Source organism: Cnephaeus nilssonii, assembly GCF_951640355.1.
Source record: "Cnephaeus nilssonii genome assembly, chromosome: 6".
Taxonomy (NCBI): Eukaryota; Metazoa; Chordata; class Mammalia; order Chiroptera; family Vespertilionidae; genus Cnephaeus; species Cnephaeus nilssonii.
Genome location: NC_137077.1, coordinates 34,225,540 through 34,253,371, shown reverse-complemented (window position 1 = coordinate 34,253,371; position 27,832 = coordinate 34,225,540). Strand labels below are relative to the sequence as shown.

At 41.0% G+C, this 27,832-nt stretch overlaps 1 protein-coding gene across 1 annotated transcript; it reads left to right on the top strand.

The window, feature by feature from the left end:
- TM7SF3 (transmembrane 7 superfamily member 3) lies at positions 1-27,807 on the top strand. The gene is made up of 12 exons (XM_079775882.1): positions 1-314; positions 6,559-6,713; positions 9,791-9,941; positions 11,426-11,546; positions 12,077-12,248; positions 16,656-16,833; positions 18,361-18,447; positions 19,590-19,670; positions 20,323-20,475; positions 23,010-23,107; positions 23,922-24,084; positions 25,655-27,807. The coding sequence occupies exons 1-12, from the start codon at positions 224-226 to the stop codon at positions 25,915-25,917; spliced, it is 1,713 nt and encodes a 570-aa protein (XP_079632008.1). The 5' UTR covers positions 1-223; the 3' UTR covers positions 25,918-27,807.
- Positions 27,808-27,832: the final 25 nt, after the last annotated feature.

Here is a 27,832-nt window from a genome sequence, read left to right as displayed (position 1 = left end):
CGGCGGCGGAGGCCCAGCGCCTAAAGAGAGAACCGCTGGCTGCGGCGGGGGAGTGCGGCCGTGGTTGCCGGCCAGCCCCGCGGCCCTGGCTGGTGTGCAGCGCGAGCACCTGGCGGGCGATGGCGCCGAGCGCGAGCGCCCCGGGGTAGCGAGGGCGAGGCCCCGGGGCCCCGAGCGCGCCGCTCCCCGACCTTGGCGCTGGCTCCGCCGGGCCCGGGCAGCTATGGGGCTCCTTCGGCTGATGGCGCTGGCGGCGCTGGCATCGCAGCCCGGGGTGGCTGGTGGCGCCGAGACCGTCGGGAACTCCAGCGTGGGTAAGGTCGGGGCGCCTCCCTTCTGCACCCCAAGGGGCTTTTGCATTATTTCTTGCAAGGTCGAGGTCCCCCCCAGGGTCTGTGCGCCCAGCAGCCGAGGCGGCGAGTTCAGAGCCGGCAGGAAGGGGTCAGGGTCCTTCGTGCAGAAGGAAATTCCCTTTGCTAAGGAGGCGTCCTCCTCACTCAGGCTGTGGACCTGGGAAGAGATGCGTGACTCTCTGGTTCACACCCATTCCTGTTGCCCTCGGGGAGCAGCCATGTTTGTGGGTTCGATTTGACACTTGAAAGCATCTCGTGCCTCCCGAGTGGCGTGGCTGAGCCGTGGGGCCGCCAGGCGTGCAGACCCGAGGGCTCTGCGAGCGACGGCCCCGCGGAGCGCGCAGGTTTTTTACTTCGCAGTCGAGATGCTTTTCTCATTGGCGAGCTCGACGGAGTTGGAGAGGAAAAGCGAGCCCAGATCGGGCTTTAGATAGTAGGTCATGTGCTTGGTTGAATGGGTTTTATAAGTAATTCGTGGTTTGTTAACGTATACACTGTGAATAGCACTAATTGTGCCAGGCTGGTAATCACGTGCTTTTCCCGTGAGGTTGGGCACATTCTTAGTTTTGTTTGGGGCGTTAAGAGACTACTTACAGTTCTGAAACATAATATTTCCTGAATAATGTGATTGTGCTTCTAAATACTTATCTCTGAAAAGCTCTTGTGCAAACTGAGTTCTAGAGTCTTTGCCTAGGACTTAAGGCCAAAGATGAAAAGGGCAAGTTCTATTTTTGCAGAAAAAAAAAAAGCCTTTTTTTTATTATGGGGCAATGACATTCACTGTAATGCAGACTGTGCCAGGTGCTTTTCATGGCAGTGTGGGTGTGTTTTTTTAAAATATATTTTTATTGGTTTCAGAGAGGAAGGAAGAGGGAGAGATGGAAACATCAATGACGAGAGAGAATCATTGATCAGCTGCCTCCTGCATGCCCCCTACTGGGGATCAAGCCGGCAACCCCAGCATATGCCCTTGACCGGAAATTGAACCGGGGACCCTTCAGTCCACAGGCCAAAGCTCTATCCACTGAGCCAAATCGGCCAGGGCAGTGTTGTTTTTGTTTGTTTGTTTGTTTTTAATCCTCACCTGAGGATATTTTTCCATGGATTTTTAGAGAGCATGGAAGAGAGAGGGAAAAACAGAGAGAAATATCAATGTGAGAGAAACACAGTTATGGGTCCGAGCACCATGCCCTTGACTGGAATCGGACCCGGGACCCTTCAGTAGGCAGGCGGACGAGGCTCTATCCACTGAGCCAAACCGGCTAGGGCATGGCAGTGTTTTTTAATCCTCACCACCCTGTAATCACAGTCCTCACTTGGCAGAGGAGGGAGCTGAGGCCCAGATGACTGATGATGCCCACCACACAAGCATACAGCTCTAGGGGCACAGGCAGCATCTGGACCCAAGTATGCCTTGGGGCAAATTTCCTCGTCCTTCCACTTCTACACAGCTGCCCCGGATAAGAATATTTTGCTCAGTGTGGTGCTTTGCCCTTAGTTCTTCCGGGAATCCTCATTTCTCAAAATAGCTTTCTGACGCAGGTGGAGGAGATGCTGCTCCATTTCAACAGGTGAAGAATTTGAGAGATTGAGTTTGCAGTTGATCTGGGAGGGCTGCGATCCAGAACGTTTCATTTCTAGTTCTGTGCTTTAGTATTTAATAACATCTAGACATTTTTACACAGAAGGTGAGAAACCTGAGTAATCGAGAGATGACTATTCTTCAGGCGCTATTTCTTGCCTCTTCCGTGACGTCAGCACTGGTATTTCCTCTACCATGATACTCTTTGCCTTGCAGCAGTACTGTTGCTCCGTGCGGTAGGACAACATGTGGGAACTTAACTGCTGAGTGATAATAAAAGCTGATGTGCCCAAGCCGGTTTGGTTCATGGATAGAGCCTCTGCCGATGGACTGAAGGGTCCCGGGTTCGATTCTGGTCAAGGGCGTGTACTAAGGTTGCAGGCTCAATCCCAGGCTCTGGTTGGGGCACCTGTGGGAGGCAGTCGATCAATGTGTCTCTCTTACATTGATGTTTCTCTCTCTGTCTCTCCCCCTCCCTTCCAGGGCTCTCTAAAATTCAATGGAAAAAATATCTATGGGTGAAGATTAACAAAACTAAAACAAGCTGATGTTCTCCACATCTGTCAGATAGAAACTAACAAAGACTTAGTTAAGACTTGCAGTCTCCTCATGTGTTTCTATTTGAGGACTCTGATAACTAGACAAACTGAAGGAATTAAGCAACTGGCTATAATTTAAGAGGACTTACCCATCTTTCCCAGGAAAAGCTAACTTGCACCACATGAGTAGTGGCTCGAAAGCCAAATAAATCTTTGAAGGTGGCAGATGAAGTTTTTAGAATGAGGAAGGTGCTTTCTGTGACTAGCAGGGCACAGGAGGTGGCAGCACACGTTTGAACAGTGTTCCCTTGTCTTGAAGTTCCAGTTCTCTGCTGCCTTTAATGTCTATTGTTATTGTTTGTTTCACATGCATTAACTTACATAGTATTACATAGTAATTGGAGGTGAGCACAATGTCATTTGAACTTCCTAATATTTGTGCTAATGATAATGCCGAAAGTAAGGTAGCAGGCCATTTTTGTAGTTAAGTTGCAAGTGGTCTCTTTCTCTTGAAAGTGTGTGGAAGATGCCCTGGCTGGTGTGGCTCAGTTGGTTAAGCATATCCCATGCATCGAGAGGTCGCAGGGTTGCAGGCTCGATCCCCAGTAGGGTGCATGCAGGAGGCAACCGATCAATGTTCCTCCCTCTCCCTTCCTCTCTTTCTAAAAATATCAGTAAAAACATATTTCTTTAAAAAAGAATGTGAAGAGTAGTATGCACATTTTGTGTTTCCTTTCAGCTTTTAGTGCTAATGAAAATTCATAAGATATACATGAGAAATTGGGCCCAGCCGGCAGGGCTCAGTGGTTGAGCTTTGACCTATATGAACTAGGTAGAGGGGTCCTCAAACTTTTTAAACAGGGGGCCAGTTCACTGTCCCTCAGACCGTTGGAGGGCCGGACTATAGTTAAAAAAAAAACTATGAACAAATTCCTATGCACACTGCACATATCTTTATTTTGAAGTAAAAAAACAAAACGGCAAAAACACCCATATGTGGCCTGCGGGCCGTAGTTTGAGGACGCCTGAACTAGGAGGTCATGGTTTGATTTCCGGTCAGGGTACATGCCTGGGTTGTGGGCTTGATCCCCAGTGTGGGGCATGCAGGAGGCAGCGCATCAATGATTCTTTCTTATCATTGATGTTTCTATCTCCCTCTCCCTCTCTAAAAATCAATAAATATATTTAAAAAATAAAAAAATAAATAAATGAGAAATTGGGAGGGGCTGTTGCATGTTGACCAGTTGAAGTAGCTAAATTAACTGCTTTTGCTTTTAATATTTAATCTGAAGAGAATTATGAAGACAGCTTTCACAAATCTCTCCTAGAATTTGGTTGTTGTATGCAAGCACAAACAATGCTTTCATTTTAGTAAAATAGAGGTCAATTTTAGTAAAATAGTAAAAAGGAAGTGTTGAACAATTTTAAGTTTGCAAGTTTAGGATTGATTGGGTAGCTCTTGGTAGAATAGAATTCTTGGAAAGAAAAAGTGTCTGTGTAGGAATGAGGAGTATGAAAAAAAGAAAAGAGTCCCCTGTTACGGGTCAGATGGCAAAATAAATATTTTTGGCAGAAAAAACAGAGGCACTTCTTTTTAGAGGAGAGCTACAGCATAAGTGCTCTGTCTCCGTGTTGGCTATGTGCTCTGTAATATCATTTGATGTACTGTTTCCCTCCCACGCCCAAAGTCATAAGATCTAATGATGCCTCGTAAAATGTTTCTCACGAATCCCTTTCCAGATGGCTTGGAGGTGAATTAAGTTCCTGTTAACTTCTTCGGGACTTATTTTGGTTATATGCCTTTATTTGCCATGTGTGCTTTTATGAGTAGAAGTTAAATGCAGATTCTGCTAGACTGTACTCTTCACGTTGTCTTGGTTTTCAGTATTTTTCCTTGTCACTTTAAGGAAGTCTCCTTCTCTCCTTGATGTTTTTGATGGGTGTGCCAAGCATTTATACCTGTTAGTCCTCTTCTTCCCACTCATGTATTTGTAGGACCACACTGAATGCCTGACTTAAAAAAATAAACAAGAGGAGCCTCTGAAACACTGGAAAGCTCATGGAAGTTAATCACGACACTTTGTTATTGTTTGTTTCACATCCATTAACTTACATAGAATTACATAGTAATTTGTTGTGTAGTATTGGACTGTTTACAAAAATTTCCCCGTTTATTTGATAATTTCAGCAGCCAAGTGATTTATGTAGCACAGTTTCCTCCATTCTACCATGAGGGAACTGAGGCCCTGAAGAAAGAAATTACTTCCCTGAGGTTACAAATTGAACTGTCATTTACTAAACAGTTACTATGTGCCAACGAGGTGACCAGTACTGTACTAGGCTTTGGCATGTCAAACATGACAAAGCCCTGTATAGCCAGGAGTCATACCATAACTGATTTTGTTCATACGCAATCTTCTGTAAAAATTGTGAAATGGCTATCCGACTGCAGGGGTAACACATCCCAAAGGATTTTCACACAGAAGTTAGGTTAAAGATAAGTAGGAATAGGAAAAATATACTTATCCTTTCCTAACTCATCAAACATTGAGTTAGGCGTTCTTCAAACCTGGCTGACATTAGAAATCAGCTGGAAAACTTTATTTAAAAAGGCATATTGGTGAAGAGTCAACTAGAAATTGAAATTTAAAAGAAAAAGTAAATTAACAAGGGTATCAAGAAACATTAACTATTTAGGTATAATTATAATGGGATATGGGAAGACCACTACAGAGAAAACTATACAACAATCTTTTTTTTTTTAAAGTATGTTTTTATTGATTTTAGGGAGAGAGGAAGGGAGAGGGATAGAGAAATAGAAGCATCATCAATGAGAGAGAAATATCCATTGGCTGCCTCCTGCACAACCTCGACTAGGGATGGAGCCTGCAACCTGAGCATGTGCCCTGACCGGGACTCCTTATGGTGCCCCTGTTTTATAACTTTCAGATGAAGAGTTGAGGTAGAACCTGTGTTTTGAGTGCCATTAAGGTTTCTTTCTGAAAAGAATACCTCACTATCACTGTAGAATTTTATAAACAATGAAATGTGTAAAGAAAAGAGAAATCACTTAAAATGTATTCCCAGGGATACCTATGTTTAATGCCCCTACTTATTTTGTCAGGTTACTAGTTGTTTAATAATGTATTTTAATTTCTTTGGTTCTATCTTTCCTTACTCTCTTTGAAAGCAATGGACATTTCAGTTCTCCAAGTATTTCTTGTGATTTATCTGCACCCTGGTTTACCTATTTAGTGGATTATTTGAGAATTAGCTTGGACAAAGAAAGAACTGGTGTGCGGCTAGGAGAAAGATACACAGAAAACCATGGGTAGAGTGAGTGAGTTAATAAAGACAACCAGAAATGGATGGGAAAGGCCTAGATGAGGTGTTGGGAAACTGTTGTTACAACCTGTCTTTTATGTGGACTCCGAACTTGGTCCTAAACAAAAAGCTCATTTTTCCAGAATACCCGCGGTTCATAATTGTAGATGAAGTATCTGAGGTGGGCGTTCAATTGACATTTTTGCCAGTGTTGATGGCACCTTCTTTTGCAAGCTAGGTAATACAGTCCCATTTGACAGATGAAGAAAATGAGGTTTAAGAGAATTGAGACACTTGCCTAAGATCACAAAGCTAGTACATGGTGGGATAAAATTGTAGCCACCTCGGGTCTCCAGGGTGACTTCAGAGTTCTTAGTTCCTACTGTTCTTTAATACCAGTGCATTCACAGTTGTCAGTAGCTCCTTAGGGTTGTTAAATCTTAAATTCAGGGGCTCTGTTCAGAATAGAATTGTTATGGTTGCTACCAGATGGGGAGTTTTTCTGGGCCCTGGGAGCCAGGCCCCTTGAGCATCCTCAGCCACTTTAAGAATTTTTCTCATCTTTGGAAATACCTTTTCCCCACTTTAGTTCTTAGTTCTGCCTCTCACTAGCCAAGACACCCTGGTGAGCTAGGGGCAGTAATATAACAACCAGTTTTTCTTTCTGAGGATTAAATTAGTGTCTGTGTTTATATATGTGATTTCTACAAACTGATATTAGAGGTTCATATATTACAATGAAACGTTTCTCTTGTTGTAGGTCTTATTGAATTTTCTGTGGGGAAATTTAGATACTTCAAGCTCAACAGACCCTTTCCAGAGGAAGCTATTTTGCGTAATATTTCCAGCAATGCGACTTTTCTTATTTTCCAAATACACTCACAGTATCAGAATACAACCATTTCTTTTTCTAAGGTAAGTACAAAGGATTATTTCTGTAAAAACTGTTTCTGCAGTTTGTGTCCTTATATTTAGCAAAAGCATTAGAATTATTGGATGCCTCTTTATGTTTAGCTTTATGTCTTAAACTTTTTAAAAAATTAAAGTTGGTTTCTGTCAAATAAGTGGTTTAGACCAGCTAAGAGGTGAATATCTCAGGCCTTTCTTGAATGTGGTGACTTCTGACTTAATGAGGAGGTGATACGGTGTTGAGTCTGAGGGAAGGGTGAGCTATGCCATTGTTTGCTGTCTGAATGTAGTTAAAGCTTTCCTCATGATTTCCCACTTTTTTTTTCCTTACTCTCCTGATCCTTAATGATTTTTACCTGTGAATACATTTTAATGGGTTTCCATTTCTGTTTAGCCATTTAGTGTGGTGTTGAAATTGACTAAGATCTATCCTATATAATAAAAGGCTAATATGCAAATCGACCGAATGGCGGAACAACCGGTTGCTATGATGCGCACTGACCACCAGGGGGCAGACGTTCAATGCTGGAGCTGCCCCCTGGTGGTCAGTGCGCTCCCACAGCGGGAGAATCGCTCAGTCAAAAGCCAGACTCACGGCTGGAGAGTACAGTGGCGGTGGTGGGAGCCTCTCTTGCCTCCGCAGCAGCACTAAGGATGTCCGACTGATGGCTTAGGCCTGCTCCCCGTGGGCTCCCAGACTGCGAGAGGGTGCAAGCCGGGCTGCGGGACATCCCCCCCCCCACCCCGCCCGAGTGCACGAATTTCGTGCAACAGGCCTCTAGTATGTTTAATAAGCCCCTATAGGATCAACTTGATTCTTCGATGCCTCTTGGAAACAAAAATATCCTAACACTGAGTTCATCTTCTAGCAGCATTCAGAAATCTTGCAGAAATCATCATTAGACCCCTTAACCTCAGTCTCAGCTTTGGGAAGTTTTTCAAATGCCCTGGCTCAGCCTAAGCTATTAAGGACCTGCCATTATGTTAACCTTTTACAAATCTATTTCTATTTAGACAAATAAATTCCACTATGTATGTTGTGTTTTTTATTTGTTCTAAGCCTATATTCTAATATCCTAGATTTTGTTAAACAAAGCTCTTTTAGTCCGATTCATATATGTTTTGTAGGCATTTGTCATATAATCTCTCAAACTAAGTATTTTATATATTTTTACCCTGATATCCTGCTTCTGTCATGAAGGTTTTGAAGTTACATGCCTGTGTGTGATAGTTTTATCGACTAGAAATGAAAGAGTTTGATCATGGAAAACAAGAAGGAATAAATTGTTAACTGCAAGAGACGACAGTGCCTGTGACCCATTTACGCTGACTTTGCTTTAGTTCATGGCAGCCAGAGAAAAAATCAAATCATGTTAAATTTCCTAACTTTCTTAGAAGGAAGAACATGCCAATTACTCAGAAGAAGCCACATTTTTTTCTGGCACTATATTCAAAAGGAATCTCCCTATGTAGGCCCTTTCATAGGAGACATAGTAAAATGGCATGTGCATAATTTGCTTCTTAATAACATCACAACACAGACAACATTTGAAGGAAGGGAAAGGGCAGAGAAAAAGGCATTTATATTTATTGCATGCCTACTGTGTGCTAGGCTGGTAGTCTTAGCTCCTGGGGCCATAGATTTAGAATCTGCTGAGATTTATGGACTCTCTACCTGGCAGAATGTATAGGTACATATGCGTGATTTCATGGGGACCTCTGGAAACTCTCCGGGCCTCTGGGGCTCCTAGTTAGGAACCCCTGTGCCTGGTTTTCCATATAATTAGTTTAGTTCTCACAACAGCTCAACCAAGTAGTTACAGTGCCTGTTTTTACCTCTGAGGAACAGAGCTCGGATAAAATGGTGTCGACGGAACTAATGTGACAGAAGTGGCCTGGATGAACAACATATGCCAGTCACAGCCCCCCAACTCAGTTTCCTGCAGGAAGGATCTTGTTATCTTTAATTATAACAATGTTCCTTCACTGTGCTGCCTCTAGTTCTCACTGTGTCTGTACTATCGGGAGGCTAACCAGACTGCATGTGATCTGGAAGTGAGCAGTCTGTGGGAAGAGAATTGTTTCTGTGTCCTCTGCCCTTCCCGATGAAGTGTAGCACGTAAGGTTTTTAGGCTCATCATGGCAGCTGGTTCTTTGAAACTGTCGACTATCGTTCGTCAATTAGTATTTGGGTCATTCTCCCTTTTGATTGACAAATTGAAGCCCACCAATCACTTATGGAAAAATCAACCTGCAAGTCAGTCTGCAGTTATGGGAAAACCTGTCAAGGAATCCTCACATATGCCAATCACAGTCCTTCCATTCAGTTTCAGCCAGCTTACCTTACCCTGCAAATAGGACCTGCTGGTATCCTAAGAACTTCCCGACCTCCTAGCCCCGTGGTCGGCAAACTGCGGCTTGCGAGCCACATGCGGCTCTTTGGCCCCTTGAGTGTGGCTCTTCCACAAAATACCACGGCCTGGGCGAGTCTATTTTGAAGAAGTGGCATTAGAAGAAGTTTAAGTTTAAAAATTTGGCTCTCAAAAGAAATTCCAATCGTTGTACTGTTGATATTTGGCTCTGTGGACCAAGGAGTTTGCCGACCACTGTCCTAGCCCATCCTGCCCTGTTTCTGCATGGCTGTTTCTAATGCTCTATGGAGCTCGCCCTCGCCCCACATCCCTCAGAAACAACATTCCACAGCATGTGAGGCATTGCACTCCCCCGGCCGATGGGTTGCTTTCCCCTGAATAAAGGATATCAAACTTGTGATGAAATTAGTTTCATCATTCAACAGTAGTGTTAGTACCTGACCTAGTACATCTTAATTTGGGGGATAGAAAAGCTTGGGAATTTCATTGCATCTGATCAAAGATCATGTATTTTAAATAGTTCTGCCGTGTGTGTGTGGGCAAATGCACCTAGGGGTGACAAGAGCCCTTTAGTTTTCTAAGGAAGGTCTGTTTTTATTCCTTTCTGTTTGGGGAAGATTTGGAATAGGACATGCATAGTAGATCATCTCTGGAATTTTAATATTTTGCTCAACTCCGTGTTCATGCTGACTCTTTTCTTCCTTATTGCAGACGCTCCTTCCCAGTACCTCGGGAACAGGCACTGACAAAGGACTGGTTTTCCTTCTTAGACCAGAGCAAAGTATGTGCTCTTGGTATTTGGAGACTGTAGACGCTGAGCCTGTCCAAAACATGGCCATTCCACTCTCCTACTCAGAAAGAGGTGGTGCCCTTTCTGTCTTCAACTTCTACTGTCTAGAATATGGGACTTGTTCCTGAATATTTAGGGAACACTGTAATCTTATTAAAAGTGTTTATTGTAAGTACAAGATATTTAATCAGAAAGGTTTTAATAGCAAGGGAGCCAGAGAAGTATCATGATGTTGAAAGGCTAGGTAGGAACTAGGAGAATACCTTTATTCTTTGGAAAAACATTTAAGGAGCCCTTGGAAAAGCAGTAACAGAAGGGCAAGACACACTCCTTAACACTTCAGTGGGTTATTCTAGGCAGAGGAGGGCATTAAGAAAAATGGAATGTTAGAAGAATGGCATATAGTGGGTGGGGCTGGAGGCAGAGTGTGAGGGCCTTGCATATAATTTGAGGTTTGCATTCTATTCTGAGACCGGTTCTGGGGAAGCATAGAGAGTGTTTAAGCAGAGGAATGATGTGATGCACTTCATCTCTTAGCAAGTTAACTCTAGAAGCAGTGTGGGGAGTGGGTTGGAGAGGTCCGCGGCAGCACTAAGGATGTCCGCTCCCCTATGGCCTAAGCCATCAATCAGACATCCCCTGAGGGCTCCTGGACTGTGAAAGGGTACAGGACGGGCTGAGGGACCCCCCTGAGTGCAGGAATTTCGTGCACCAGGCCTCTAGTTATTAATAAAATGGAATGCCACAAATTTGTGTTTAATTAAATATTCAAATACTATTCTGATACATGGTCTTGGGGGTCTTTTGAGGTCTTTTAATCTCTCTCTCTCTATATACACACACACACACACACACACACACACACACACACACACACACACAAAGACTCTTGCAGAATTGATATGACACTGTCTTTCTTCCTATTACTCATGGAGTTCCTTTTCTCTTTGGCAGTGTTTTTCCCCCTCCATCTCTGGGTTCTTATGTTCTTTAGGTTCATAGTCCCCAAAATCTAATAAAGACCTCTTTCCCTAGGAAATGAACACTTTCAACATACAATTTCAGGGTGTTCATAGAGCCCCTAAGACCCATTCTTGGATCTCAGCTTAAGAATCTCTTGTCTCTCCTGACCATTTCAACTCTAGAGCAGAGTTTGACAAACTACAGACTGAGCAAAATCTAGCTCGCTTCCCATTTTGTACATAAAGTCTTATTGGAATGCAGCCATGTTTATTCACTTATGTGTTGTCTGTGTCTGCTCTCGTGCCATGAGGGCAGGGTTGCGTAATTGTCGTCACAGAGACCATTCGGCCCTTGAAGCTTAAAATCGGCACTATCTGATCCTTTACAGAAGAGATTTGCTGACCCTTGTTCTAGGGCCCTTAACCTCAGTTAATTTTACCCTCTTAACCTCAGTTCATGAGGTGGTACAAAACTAGAAGCTCTGTATTTAACTTATATATGGAAAGTTCTTGAAAGAGTAGAGTTCTGTTTTCTGAGTGTTATTCGAGTATATAAAAATTCTGTGTTGAGTGACTTCCTTATTTTTCATCCAGATCCTATTCCTGGAGGCTGTAATTTAGAGTTTGATTTAGATGTTGACCCCAACATTTACTTGGAGTATGATTTCTTTGAAACAACTATCAAATTTGCCCCAGCAAACCTAGGCTATGCAAGGTATGTCTGCCTCTTATAATTACTTTTAGAACACGCATGAATAGATTCAATGAACTCTCTCAAAAGCCATCATTCTCTTTAGCAAAATGGAATCGTTTAATTTTTTAATTAAAACTCTGCATTAGTTTCTAGTTTAACAATAAGGATAGCTAATGTTTGAGTAACATTTGAATGCTCTCTGTGTATCCACAGTGCTGAGTGCCCTATGTTCTTTGTCATTTAATTCTAGCACTTTTATTAAGAAGGGTCAATTGTCCTTATTTTATAAAAAGGTTCCCTAAGGGTCTTTGAGAGCAAGTGACTTGCCTACGTACAGCTAACAATTGGCAAAGCTAGCATTTGACTCTAGGCCTGATTGACATTAACGTCTGGTTACATAACCATATTACTTGTCAGTGTGTTATTTTTCTTCATAATGCCAAAATTGGCATCATTGTTTCAGAAGTTTGAAATTTGAGCTTTTGGTTCCTTTTTATAGATGGGATTTGCCCCACAAGAGATTGATGTTCAGTTTTGTTGGTTGACTTTAGAGGCACAGATTCTCCGCCATGTGACACCAAGACGGGGAAGGATTCTAGGTGGAGGTTGCAGTATGACGTCTATCAGTATTTTCTGCCCGAGAATGACCTCACTGAGGAGGGGTTGCTGAAGCATCTGCAGAGGATGGCCGAAGTGCCTCAGGTGACGGCCAGTGCTATTAAGGTAAATCTGATTCTTGTGCTTTGAGTGGCCAGATTGCGACACCTTTGTAAGAGTTGAGTAGCAGAGAAGCTACCAGGAGCTTATTTCTTTACTGTTCCCTTGATCTTTCTGGGATTTGCACTTTATTCTCTTTTATTTATTTATTATCTTGGGAGTCTTTGCTAGTGATATCTCAAAATAATGTTGTCCTTTAAAGAGATGCGTGTAAATTATGTTACATTTTAGTTGCAGCCACACATATGACCTGGTAATCTTGAGGTGTAGATGGAAGTGGGTGGTGATTTTTTATGTATTCCTATACCTATTAGATTAAAACTTTTGGCAAATACAAAGGTTATAGTGTTGTGAGGAACTGTTTAAGGATATACTCACTGGCATTAATATTTAAACCCAAACTCCAAATCTCTTACTTGGAGAAAAATTTTCTCTGAGCTGTTGCCAGAAGGTTGAGAGATTACCAGATTATATAGAAAGAGGTGATTGAAATAGGGCATATATGGTTAGTCTAGAGGCTCAGTGTGTTATAGAGCAAGATCTCAATGTGTTACTCTGTCACCTAGGATGTCATTGCCCCATGCTAAGAGGGAGCCTTATACAAGAACACTTATTGTGCTTATTCACAAATTAGGAAGCTCTTTGGGAAAAGTTTATTCTTTAATAAAATAGGAAATTTTGAAGACCATGTTTATGTATTTATTTATTTGTTAATCCTCACTTGATTGATTTTTAGAGAGAGTGGAAGGGATGGGGGAGGGGAGAGAGAGAAAAAGAAAGAAAGAAAGAAAGAAAGAAAGAAAGGAAGGAAGGAAGGAAGGAAGGAAGGAAGGAAGGAAGGAAGGAAGGAAGAAAGAAAGAAAGAAAGAAAGAAAGAAAGAAAGAAAGAAAGAAAGAAAGAAAGAAAGAAAGGTGTGAGAGAGACACATTGATTGGTTGCCTCCCGCACATACCCCAACCAGGGCTGGGGATCGAGTCTGCAACCGAGGTACATGCCCTTCACTGGAATCGAACCCAAGACTCTATAGTCTGCAGGCCAACACTCTTATCTACTGAGCCAAACTGGCTAGGGCTATTCTTATGAAGAATATAAGAACTCACAGAACAGGGCCTTTTAAAGCTACTTTTAACTTTCAGTTAAGAGTTAGAATATTGTATGCCGAAATTCAAGGAAACCCTCAGTGACTAATGAGGACATGTTAAAAAGACTCTGGAACCTGTTTGAAGAGGCTCACACTGGCCAACTTTGGGACAATTCAGTGATCAAAAAATAAAATGATTGATTATAAGTCTTGAATAAGTAAAAACAAGATCTATACTGATACAAAAAAAAAAAAAAAAGAAAAGAAAAGAAAGAAAAGAAAAGAAAGAAATCTCCCTAGTTGCTACCATTGGAAAAGGCTCTTACACCAAATTACCCTGAAAATTTGTTAAAAGGGAAGGAATTTGTCCTGCCTTTTTAAAGGGAGGAGCGGTTATTCATTCTCAATTGATGAGAGAAACAGTGCCAACTAATAAATGTTGAAGGAATAATTTAAATTAGAAAATCACCATTTTGTGATCCTCAATGAAGTAATTCAGGCAAGGATCATTAGGTGAAAGATTGTTAGAGGACAGGATATTTCCAGGATGCCTAAATAGCATGCCCAGATTCTAATTGTAAAGGGTCAACTGCTTTTAGAATGGAGTAACCTGATTGTCTCCTTCTTACCCTGTGGTCAGCACAGCATCAATGATTGTGGGTTCACCTGCATTAGGTGTTCACATGAAGGCAGTCTGACATTGTCACCATTATCATCACCTGGGAAGGATACTAGCAAAGCATAGCCTGAATTCAGTCCTTGGAGTTCCTGTTTATAGGAAACATAGGGGGTGAAAGTACAAATTGGACACCTTGAGCATAATCTAAAAAATGCAGATTGTGGAATCCTATCTAATAAAAGAGTAAATGCAAATTAACCATCACCCCGCTACACCCACAAGCCACGCCCACAAGCCACGCTCACAAACCAATCAGGAGCGAATATGCAAATAAACCCAACCAAGATGGCTACAGCCACAGAGAGCAGGAGGGAGGCTTGGGTTTCCCAGGCAATGGAGGAAGCCAAGCTTTCCACCTGCCCTGGCCGGCCTAGGCCTCCACTCAAGGCTACAAAGTTTCAATTATAGAAGGTAAACAAATCCAAACAGAAATGGCTGCTGCCACAGAGCAAGCAGAAGGCTTGGCTCCACTCCAGGCTACAAAGTTTCAATTGTAGAAGATAAATAAACCCCAGATACCAGGGCCTCCACTTGGGTTGCCAGGGGGCGTGGCCGGCCTGCAAACCACCACAGGCCTTTCGCCCAGGCTGCCCCACGCCCCAAGGGAACCCCCACCCTGATCCGGGACATCCTTCAGGGCAAACCAGCCGGCCCCCACCCGTGCACCAGGCCTCTATCCTATCTAATAAAAGAGTAATATGAAGATTGACCATCACTCCAACACACAAGATGGCTGCCCCCATGTGGTCAAAGATCCTGCCCCCATGTGGACACAAGATGGCCACCACAAGATGGCCAGCAGGGGAGGGCAGTTGGGAGGGACCAGGCCAGCAGAGGAGGGAAGTTGGGGGTGACCGGGCATGCAGGGAAGGGCAGTTCGGGGGGACCCAGGCCTGCAGTGGAGAGCAGTTGGGGGGGACCAGGCCTGCAGGGGAGGGCAGTTATGGGTGACCAGGCCTACAGGGAACGGCAGTTAAGGGCAAACAGGCTGGCAGGGGAGCAGTTAGGCATCAATCAGGCTGGCAGGGGAGTAGTTAGGGGGTAATCAGGCTGGCAGGCAGAAACGGTTAGGGGCAATCAGGAAGGCAGGCAGGCGAGCACTTGGGAGCCAGCAGTCCTGGATTGTGAGAGAGATGTCCCAGATTGGAGAGGGTGCAGGCTGGGCTGAGGGATAACACTCCTCCCCCCCGTGCACGAATTTCGTGCACCAGGCCTCTAGTATTCTATCAAGTGACTGCCCTTAATCTCTTCAGAAGTTATTGGGTGAGTGGGAGTATGGTGGTGGGAAGGACTGTTCTAGATTACAGAGGCTAGCGATAAGTACTGTGCATGCAACTTGGTTGGATCTTGGTTAAAGGGGAGAAAAGCTATAAAAGATGTTTAGAAAAACCTGAATATGGAATTTGTAATAGGTAAGAATTTATTAAACTTCTTAGGTGAGCTAAGGTATTGTGGGTATTTAGGAGATCCTTTATACATCAGACCTTGCTACTCAGAGTGCGGTAGATGGACCCATAGCATTGATGTCACCAGAGAGATTGTTAGAAAAGCAGAATGTCAGATACCCCCTCTGACCAACAGAATCCGAATCCGAATTTTAAAAAACTATCCAGTGATTCATAGACACATTAAGTTTGAGAAACACTGTTTTAGGACATGCATATTGAGTTATTTAGAAGTGAAATGTCATGATATCTGTAACTTACTTTAAAATGGTTCCACTGAAGAAAATAGAAGGACGAAGAGAAGGAGGAAGGGATAGATAAGCAAATATGGTAAAATATTAACAGTGGTTAAATCTAATTGGTGCGATGTAGTTTATTAATTGTAGTATTCTTTCCGTATTTCTGTAAAGAAGGTTTCATAATAAAAATGTGGGTGACTAGGAAGTACTTATTGTTGAACTTGACCAAATACGTTGCCCAGGAAACATATTTGTGAAGGTTAAGCAATATTTTTGAGCAGTGGAAGTCCTCTAAGAGACTAAAAATTATTCCTGAAACTCTAATTTTCTCACTTACCAATATTAATAAGAACATAGCTGTATAGGGTTTTTGTTTCTTCTATGACATGTATTACCTATTTTAAAAACAACCTTTAAAAGGGAATTTTTGAAGTTAAGGAGTATTGCATAACACAACTACATGTAATGTCTTCTTATTTCAGAGCCTGTTAAACAAAAATAAGTGGGTGCTCTATGAGGTGTTAACAAACATTGTTAGCTCTGTAACTAGTAGTAATAGCTAACACTTGTTGAACACTCACTCTGGTGCCATGCATTGTGCTAAGTATTGAAGAAAGAATAGTGAGGAAAATAAATATGGTTCCTGCCCTATGTTGTTTACAGTCTAGTAGGTGAAAAAAATTTTTTTTTGCTTTGTCCTAATTAGTCTTTACATGTTACTTATATCTTATTTTATTTAATTATTAACATTTAACACTATACAAAAACTTTAAAAACATGTTGTGTAAGAGCTTGCTTATATTAGTACATACAAACTGTGTATGATAATCTTTTGATTAAACAGATTGGTGTATTTTTTTTAAAAAAATATATTTTAATATTATAATTTGATATCACATGTAGGTGGATTATAACAGAATAGCCTTTAAAAAATCTAAACACTAATCATGCATTATGTTTGGCTTCAGGTGGTTACTCTAACAGCTAATGATAAGACAAGTGTTTCCTTCTCCTCCCTCCGGGGACAAGGCGTCATTTATAATGTCATTGTTTGGGACCCGATTCTCAATACATCTGCTGCTTATGTTCCTGCTCACACATATGCTTGCAGCTTTGATGCAATGGAGGGTAATTGTTCTTCTCTTGGTGAGTATATGGATTTAAATTTTGCAAACTCTTTTTTGACTTTGAAGATCTATATCAACTAATATAGAACTTAAGAATATTGAAAATGCTTTTGTGTAGTACTTATTCATTCATTGTACAGATGCCTCTTAAGCCCCTACACCAGTGGTCAGCAAACTCATTAGTCAACAGAGCCAAATATGAACAGTACAACGATTGAAATTTCTTTTGAGAGCCAAATTTTTTAAACTTAAACTTCTTCTAACACCACTTCTTCAAAATAGACTCGCCCAGGCCGTGGTATTTTGTGGAAGAGCCACATTCAAGGGGCCAAAGAGCCGAATGTGGCTTGAGAGCCGCAGTTTGCCGACCACAGCCCTACACTATTCCACTCTCTGCTCTCTGTTCCCAGAACTGGAAGACAGCAGTGTGTGCATGTACTTAATATTTTATTTTGAAATAGTTTCATGGAAAAGATGAAAAAATAGTAACAATGTCTGTATAATCTTCACCCAGATTCTTCAAATGCTAGTTAATATATTTTGCTATTTATTCTATTTATAGCTCTATTTAGCATTCTTCTATTAAGAGCTTTCAGTCATCAACTGCGGATGAATTATAGTTCCTCCTTTAAAAGAGCAGGTTAAATTCCTTCCCTTGATCAGTTTCCAACCACAGGTCTTAAAATAAGCAGAATGTGGCATTGTTTTTCATTTCATGTTTCATTTGGGTTCTTCATTCTCAGTAAAGCTGCTGTGTAGGTATATATTGTGCCCTACAAATTCTGGTCTTCTATCTTGCGTTTCTCATTTAAATGTAGGTCTTTGTGGTATTTCCATCTGAGTCTTAAGTGTTTTATGTGTTTTGATTGGTAGTAGGTTTTTTCACATGAGTTTATATAGGTGTATTTTATTTTGGTTTTAGTTTAGGGATTATTTTCTTGTGTTTATCTCAAAGGAGTCATGATGGTGATGAATTTATTGAGCGTATTTTTTGTAGTTTATTTATTATATATTCTTAAAATATGTTCTTATTGATTTCAGAGAGAGAAAGGGAGAGGGAGAGATAGAAACATCAATGATGAGAGAAAATCATCCATCGGCTGCCTCCTGCACGCCCCCTACTGGGGATCGAGCACACAACCCAGGCATATGCCCTGACTGGGGAATCGAACCATGATCTCCTGGTTCATAGGTTGACACTCAACTGCTAAGCCACACCTGCCGGGCTGTAGTTTATTTTTGAAGAAACAGAATTATTTGTTTTAGGTACAATCTCTCCTCTTCCTTTCCCACTTTCCCCCTCCCCTTCCCCCAAGAATATGTTGCATACTTCTATCAGGAAGCATATATTTTTTTTATTTCTTTTTTTGTTATACCAGCAGCCATTGCCTACATACAATAATTTATTTAGGGGTGAGAAGGATATGTTTAAAATAAATTATACATGAATGGAATAAATTATTGTCAGTTGACTTTGCTTTTTTCATGTCTCTTTGTTCTATTGATTAAATGCATGTATTATTCACTAAATTTTCATTATTTTTAGGAAGAGTATCTACCAAAGTGTTTTTCACTCTTTTTGCCCTGCTTGGTCTCTTCATTTGTTTCTTCGGACACAGATTCTGGAAAACAGGTCTGATGTAGTTGCTATTGCATGCCTCGTGGTCTTTTTTCTTAAATGCTGTGGGGACTTTATGACCTGTAAGGAGAGTAAGCAACTGTTTACCTCCACTGTCTTCATAAACTTGTGGTTGGGTTGTTTTAGTAAAGATTCTACCGAGTTGCTCTGCATTTTTATTTTTTCTCTTTTCCCAATAATGGAGCTTACCACCTCCTCTTGTTAGTGGAATAAAATTCGATTTGTGCAGCAAACTTCTTCACTTGCTAAATTTGCTAGTTGGTTAAAGATAACAGGTTAGGAATCAGGATGTCAATGTAAAAAAATATATGTATGTGTGTGGATTTCAGTGTTGGTGGTCCACACGGTTTCATATAAGTCAGGCTGTAGGACTCCATGTATAATTCATTAACAAGGAGCATAAATGGAGCATCAGGGGGAGAGGTAATCCTGACCTCCTAAAACTCTTTAAACTTGCTTAAACAAATGGTTTGAAATAGCAATTCCTCTCCCTCCATCACTATGCCTTTTTTTCTTGATTGAGAAGAGATGATTGTGAAGAATATTTAATTCCACAAAGTGTAGAATGATGCTGTAACAAAGAACTTAATTCCTAAGCTGCATGTAAGGTCCCAAAGATATTACTAGGTATTTTAACGGATGAAGATAATGGTTGGATTGTTCATTCTAAAAAGGAAAGGATGAATTAAAAGGAGACATAAAAGTCACATTTTGCTTTGGAATATTTTGTGTGGCTTTTTTTTTTTTACCTTTTAAATTTTATTTTCTCTTAAGTTGAAATTTAGTGTGCAATTTCAGATCAGACACAATGACAGACGTACTATTCTTATTTTAAGAAGGAAGTATAACTGTATTAAAATGAGCTCTGAAATTAACAACTTATCAATTGAAATTGACCTAAATACAAGAAGGTATAACCTCTGGTTAATACTTCAATATTGTACCCATTTGATAGTAATATTTACTCCCCATGAGTTCTACATTTCTCCTGCCTTTTAGATAATTATTTCTCTCCTCCAAATGCCCTAATGTGGAAGCATGAATTTGTACATTAAATACTTAATTGCATTGTAAAAAGAATACCTAACCATAGCTTGTGTTTTGTTTTTTTTTCTTTCCTGATGGTTTGCTACTAGAATTATTCTTCATAGGCTTTATCTTCATGGGATTCTTCTTTTATATACTGATTACCAGACTGACACCCATTAAGTATGATGGTAAGTAAAAATAATATAGTTTAATTAGGTGTTCAAAAAGGAGATGCTGTGTTTACACTCCACCTTTGCTTCTACAGTTTGTCCAGTATTGTGTATGATGTGCTATTTTGTGTGTAAAATAATGTAAAACCTGTATTCTAAACATTTTTTCTAAACTGCTTGTTCAGACCTTCTCTTCCAAGTTTTTGGTACTTGGTAAATTACTTGCTATTTAGGGAAATGAAAGGTCCCTGTGGATTATAAACCTGTGTTTCAGCTATGTGGTACACTGAAATACGAGATTTACAACAGTCAAAATGTTAAGATTTTCTTCACCTTAAAACAAACACAACCCCTCTGACCTTGTCATGTTTAGCTAGAATGCTTGTCATTCCATCTTCCTCAGCTCTAATGTATAGGTTGGGCCAAGTCATGCCTGTCACCAGTCCTGGGAGGTTTAGCCCTCCGGCTAGGGTTCATGTCTCAGACTGGCGCCTCCCGAGAGAGAGAGCCCATGCTGGTCTGAGGGCACCACTGAAGAGCCCACCAACCTCTGTTGGTGCTTGACCAACAGAAAGGCTAAGGGCTGACCTGGCAGGGGTCTGTTGCGTCTAAAGCATGCAGTCAGAGAAGCCACCTCTGATCACACAGTTCCTCTTCTGTCTATGTGCAGTTCGTCTGGTTCTGACAGCCATCGCCGGAAGTCTTGGTGGGATTTTCTTGGTTGCTGCTTGGTGGCGATTTGGCATCCTCACGCTCTGCATGCTGTGTGTTGGACTAGTGCTGGGCTTCCTCGTCTCTTCAGTGACTTTCTTCACTCCGTTAGGTAAGAGATGCGTAACTCAATGTTGCGTGTGTTCAGTTTATTGTTTGGAAGGTCTTATTTGGGCTCTCTAGGTACAAGTACTGCCTCATCAGGGATGTGGGATCTTCTATAGAGTTCTGGAAATTGGCACTTGATGATGTGGCACATTAGGGAGGGCCAGTACAAATAAGAATCCCACTTTCCTCAAAAATACCTGTACTAGATGACTTATGGAAGGCCTTTAGAGATAGCTTTGTTCCTATTTGTGTGATAAGGTGTGTGTCTAAGTGTGTTTCTGTTAGAATTAATGGAGGTAAAAAGCATTCTAAATATAGAGCAAAACAGTGGGGTTTTTTATTTCATTTTATTTTTTTAAACCCTGGAACTCTTTCTTCAGATGAATCTTAAGTAGAAGCCCAATCTAGCCCGCAGGTAAATTTGGTGCTGCTTTGATGGCAGCTGACTTGGGGAACTTAGTGCTTTTTCTCAGTCTTCTCTTTTACCCGTAACTTCCACTCCCACCCTTTGCCAAACTTTGTGTTCCTAAGGTACCTACTTGTTGTCATCTTAGGGCCGCATCACAGGGATGGTTCTGTGTGTGTGTGTGTGTGTGTGTGTGTGTGTGTGTTTGATGGTTCACAGGGATGGTTCTGTTTTGTGTGTGTGTGTTTACGTAATTCAGTTTCGATCCATGTAAAAAGTCTGGTTAACTTGTAAGTTAACTTTCTTCGCAGTTGTGCAATAACTTACATTTCCTGATTGTTGTCAAACATGGAAAAAGAGTATCTACATTCCAAGGTACTCTATTAGGCTATTTTTTTCATGTTAGTTTTTGTATTGCAATCTCAGATTAAAGTTGATGGAAATGTTAGAAATAAGTGTAGTTGTCTTTTGAGGCTGTCAACTTTTGAGAACACAGGGTATAACAGAATGTACTTGGTGCTCTATAAAGATTTTTTTTTTTTAAGACCAGAGAGAATTGACAACCTTTACTGACCATTAAGAGGCCCTTTTGTTCTAATTTTAGGATACCTAAAGCCAAGTTCATTCCTACAACCCCCTTCTCTCCCCCGCTTTGCAGGTAGCTTTTTTTAATTTTAATTTTTCAATTAGTGTCAATGGGAATGCAGATTGGTGCAGCCATGATGGAAAACAGAATGGAGGTTCCTCAAAAAATTAAAAATGGAACTGCCTTATGACCCAATGATTCCACTTCTGGGAATATATCAGAAGGAACTCAAAGCACTAATTCAAAAGAATATATGCATCCCTATGTTCATTGCAGTGTTATTTACAGTAGCCAAGATATGGAAGCAACCTAAGTGCCCATCAATAGATGAGTGGATAAAAAAGCTGTGGTACTCATATTCAATGGAATATTACTCAACCATAAAAAAAATGAAATCTTACCATTTGCTACAGCATGGGTGAACCTAGAGGGTATTGTGTTGAGTGAAATAAGTCAGACAGAGAATGACAAATACCATATGATTTTACTTATATGTGGGATTTATAGAACTCCTACTCTTCCAGGATACATGGGTCTCAAGATGTGGGACCACTTCCAGGTGGACTGAGTGATGGTGACACTGTCAGTACTAAATAATTCTCAGGCCCTACCTGGTTTGGCTCAGTGGATAGAGCGTTGGCCTGCGGACCAAAGGTCCCGGGTTCGATTCCGGTCAAGGGCATGCACCTAGATTGCAGGCTCCTCCCCGGCCCAGGCCCTGGTCAGGGCATATGCAGGAAGCAGTCAATCCATGTGTTTCTCTAACATCAGCATTTCTCTCTGTCTTTCCCTCTCTCTCCCACTCTCTCTAAAAAAATCAATGGAAAAATGTCCTTGGGTGACATAATTGTCAGGCTTAAATTCTCACTGTTTAAATTTATTTATAAATAGGAGTTCTAATATGTTCATCTTGGGTCACCCAAGGTGTGCCACATTTTGGAAAAATTTAATAGGAACAGATAAGTGGTTAGCTCCTATCTTTCCTGATGCATTAGGAGATCACATCTTCCAGCATGCAGTGGCTGGGCAGGACATGATTGATGGTAAAAATCTACTAGAGGGATTTTGCTGCTTCAATTGGGTGGGAGTTCATATTGTTAGCTCTAAATCCCATTTCCTTGTATTTTTCACTTTGCAGTACAAAATCATGGAATCATAAAAATTTAGAGCTAGAATGGATGGCTTGGAGTTTGGAGATGAAGTGGTTCAATCTTCTCATTTTATGGGTTAGGGAACTGAGGCCTAGCTTCACAGCCTGTGATGGAAGAGCATGGATTAGTCAGGCCTCTAGTAAATCATCCTGGGAATAAATGCAGAGCATTTACCTGCTTGATTTTACTCCCACCCTTCTATCTGCTGGGACACAGCTTTCAAAGGTGATTGTATTGACAGCTAACTGAAGAAAATGAGAATTCATTTCTAAGCACCCACACATTCCCTGGTTGTTATACATTAAACTTTCTACGTATGTCCATGTTCAGATGTTGAGAAAATGAAATTTAACGTAGTGAACATGTCTACTCTTTATTTCTTTTTGCTTTTTCAGGAAACCTAACAGTATTTAGTAATGATGCTGTGTTCTGGGTGACCTTCTCTTGTATAGTTGTTCTCATTCCAGTAATTTTCATGGGCTGCCAAAGAATAGTAAGTGTTTCATCAGAAGTTAGATTTATTTATTATATTGTCCTGGGCCTTCAGTTGTTCACTTATTGCATCAGTGTGCATGTTTTATTCACAAGTACCATATGATTTCACTTATATGTGGACTCCAATGAACAAAATAAACTTAACAAAGTAGAGACAGACTCATGGATACAGAGAACAGACTGACAGCTGTCAGAGGGGAGGGGGTTGGGGGCTGGGTGAGAAGGGTAAAGGGATTAAGCAAAGACTCATGGACACAGGCAACAATATGGTGATTGCCAGAGAGGAGTGGGGGGAGGTAGAAGAGAGTCAAGGCAGGGGGGTAAATGGTGATGAAAGGAGACTTGGGTAGTAAACACACAGTACAATATATACAGATGATATATTGTAGAATTGTGTACCTGAAACCTATATAATTTATCAACCAATGTCAGCCCAATAAATTCAATAAAAAATAAAATTTAAAAATATGCTTTTAACAGTGGGAGCAGAGAAGGTTGGACTCGCTGTAATGCAACAACCTGGTGGATTATTAGCCATCTCTGCAAAAGAGGGGTTCTTTGTTTAATTAAACTTTATTGTTGAAGTTCTTTCACAGGGAACATACCTTTTATATAAGGTAAACTGTGTTTTAAGAACTCACTATGGGTGTCAAAGATTGTTCTTAGTTTATAGGTAACCTTTATTCGGTTCTAAGACTTGGTCCTTTTCATGTGAGCAGAAGTGATTCCCTGTGTTTGAGGCCAGTGATAAGAATTAGCAACTATTCTTGTTCTGCCAGAGGTAAAGCCTAAAATTTCCCTCTCTTCCACAGCTGAACATCCTGACTTGTGGATTCATTGGCTCCTATTCGGTGGTCTTGGCCGTTGACAGTTACATGTATACAAGTCTTTCTTACATCGCTTTGAATGTACTCAAGAGAGCACTCAACCCTCATTTCCGCAGAGCTTTCACAAATGTGCCTTTTCAAACTAATGGTAAGACCCTAAATCCAAGAATCGGAGTGATAGTTAAGAATATTGGCTCACCTGTGCTAACAGAAGCACTTGGAAATAGAATGAAAGAAGGTTAGCTGGAGGAAAGAAAGTTAACTGGACACAAGGAAGAAACAAACACCATTCAAATGCTGTTAATAACTTATGATCATAGAAGCAAATAAATTTGTTAGGTGGCTAAAGTTCATACTTCTAAAAACCTACTAAACGAACTTTGTTAAAAAATTTCTAAGACAGGATTACTTAGGCTTACCTGGTCAATTCCCAGTTGTGAAGAAAATCCTGAGAATAAAAATGGCACCCTATGGGTTGGCGTGGGATGAGGGATGAGAATGGCAACCTTTTTTTTTAGGTTATTCCGTTTTCCTCCTTTAAAAAGCATGTAATTTGCTAATAGAAAGTGAAAGTGATTTTTAGTCAGTAAGTATATTATTTCCTTAGTTGTGGGATTTCTACCCATTACAGATTTTCCATTAATTTTTTGAAGGAAAAAAGACCACTAAATTAAATGGTCACAAAGATTGTAAGATATGTTGGTTTCAGAAATGTTAAAACATGGTGGATGGAAAAGCATGTCTTCGAACTAAAGATGTAAAAGCACAAATCTTTCCTTCTACTGTCCTGTGCCTGCCCCCTCATTGGATAAGAGGTTGATGGTAGAGACCTTGAAATCCACATGTCTTGGAAGTTTTACATACAAGACACTATTTTGCCACGCCTTTTACTAGTACAACTTGTTGCATCTCTTCATGCATTTCTACTTGCACTCTATGTGAGTGGGTGACGAATGGGGAAAAAAGAGAGCAAGCATGGTGGCGTCCAGTGTTCCAGGATGTACGTTTGTGAGGTATACCTAGAATGCTGCCTTCTTCCCCCGCCCCTTTGTGGAAAATACAACAAACAACTGTGCCTGTGGCCACTGATCATAAAATATTGGAATGTGAAGGACCCAAACTACTGTTTCCTTTATAAGCTGTCTGGACTTTCATATGACTGTAATAGAAAATTCCCATTTTCAAATATAAGATTACTAGAGGCCTGTTGCACAAAGATTCGTGCAATAGGCCTTCCTTCCCCTGGCTGCTGGCACCGGTTTTCCTCCGGCACCCGGGACCCAGGCCTTCACTCTGGCTGCTGCCTTCCATCTTAGCTCCTGCCAGAGCCTTCAGTGTTCGCTCCAGCCAGAGCCTTTAGTCTTCTCTGCTCCAGCTGGAGCACCACTCCTGTAGCTCCCTCAGCCCCCCGCCCTCCTCCTCATAGCAGGTGTCCCGCCCTGCCATCTTTGTTGGGTTAATTTGCATAGTCACTCCTGATTGGCTGGTGGGCATCGGGGAGGTACAGTCAATTTGCATATTTCCCTTTTATTAGTGTAGATAGTTTCTTCACTCATTCCTTGGTTTGTAAGTAAGGAAATAACATATGTTTGGACAAACTCACCACAAAGACTAATATTACTAAGAAAAGATGACATAGATTTAGGCTATGAAAGGTTACATGTTAGATCTGCTTGGTTTTGAAATACAAGTTCCAACTGTGCTCTACTGTTTTTTAGACTTTATTATCCTGGCAGTATGGGGCATGCTGGCTGTAAGTGGAATTACGTTGCAGATTCGGAGAGAAAGAGGGCGACCGTGTTTTCCTCCCCACCCGTACAAGTTATGGAAACGAGAGAGGGAACGCAGAGTGACCAACATTCTGGATCCCAGCTACCACATCCCTCCATTGCGAGAGAGGCTCTATGGCCGATTAACCCAGATCAGAGAGCTCTTCCAGAAGGAGCAGCCAGCTGGAGAGAGAACACCCCTGCTGCTGTAGATGCCAAAGGGCTTGGTCAGTGTGATCCTGAAGAATACAGGCACTGCCTCAGCTTTGGAGTTTGTGCCCAGCCTGCTTCAGCAATCTCCAGTGCAAGTCTAGTAAGAAAACAGGCTTGTGTATCTATGTGCGATGTCCTTACCGATGCATGGTAAGGACGTGCCAAGGAGATTATGATAATTCTAAGTGATGAAAAAGATGACCAAAAAATTGGTGATAGGGCAGCTTTTTCTTATTCCAAAATACTTGAGAAATTACCTCTTTGTTTACATGATCAACTTGTTCCATTAAATAGATACACACACATATACACAAATTAAAAAACCGATTCTCCTGTAAAGCCCTGGTGTTTTCTTTTCACAAGTCCTTGAAAATTTCTCACACTTTAGTCTGTCTAAACCTGGGGGGGCAGGGGCACAGTGGGTGGTTTAAGTGTTAGACTGTTTTGTTTTTGCTACTGTTTAGATTTAGGGATTTGATACTGGGTCTTTGAACTTCTGAGTACAAAAGGAGAACTAACTTAAAAGTAGTCTGATTACTTAATTGCATCTTTCGTAGTATCATATAGTAACAAAAGGTGTCTGTCATTCTTTTGCTTATTATTGTGATAAAAAACACATTTACCATATCATTTTAAATGTATAGTTTAGTAGATACCATTGTTTTTGCTTTTTTGTTTAAAATGGTCATTTAAATAGCTAAATTATTTCAATTTAAAAATAGATCAAATTTATATAAATAACAGAACTTTTATATGGGTGATTAATTTATATTCCAAATAATGGCCTATTTTTTTTCTGGCCCTTTAAAAGAGTATTGATAGCTGATCTCTAATTTAAACCATATTAAGTGACATGAATTTTTGTTTGTTTCGTTAATCTTTACCTGCATTTTGTAGTTCTGCTAAATAAGTTATTAGCATTGATGTAAAATACAATTTCAAAAAATCTCTATATGAAGCCCTTTGTACCATCTGTGTTTTAAAGTGATGAGGAAGTCAAAGCACTCAGTATTTAATGGAGCTACTTTTGAAGTAGAGGCCTGGCATTTGTAAGGGAAGTCCCTTCAGTTTTAACCTTTTTTTATTTATTTTTTTTTCATCATGAGACTGTAACCTGGGTGCCCTGGGCTGCATACCTGTGCCTCATGGCCTTTTAATTGTCAGAGCCTCTGCCACCAGCTCTGCCTGGGACTCCTGACATGCCTGAGTGACAGGGTGGTTGTATGCACATTTGTGAGTTAACCACCATTTGAAATGCTGCTTTAAAGAGATTTTTCAAAGCACAATAGATTTTTGAAATTTTGGATAGCTGGAAAATTTTCAACTTTTACTTTTTAAAGTGTCTTGGAAATGATTTATTCTGTAATCCACACTATTTATATAACTGCAGTAACACTTAAACTTGAAGGATATATTTTTTTTTATATAATTCACCGGAGGGATTCTGACTTCTGCCATATCTTGGTACATTCTACGAAATGTTTTTGAGCTATTTTCTATACCATTGGTCGGCAAACCATGGCTCGCGAGCCACATGTGGCTCTTTGGCCCCTTGAGTGTTCCAACGCCACTTCTTCAAAATAGACCCGCCCAGGCCGAAAACCGACTTCTGCGCATGGGCCACGAAGTGTCAATCGCACTGTATGTGTGCGCCCGCACATGGTATTTTGTGGAAGAGCCACACTCAAGGGGCCAAAGAGCCGCATGTGGCTCGCGAGCCGCGGTTTGCCGACCACTGTTCTATACCATCAAAACGCACTGCCAGTGAAGATTGTAAAGACACAATACACTTTTTTGGAGGGGGATACAAATTGTTAAAATTTATGTTAATTTGTGAGTAATAAAAAGCTCGTTTGTACAATTTTTTTAATAATAAATTCCTATTTTGAAAAAATGCTAAAGTTTCATTATTAT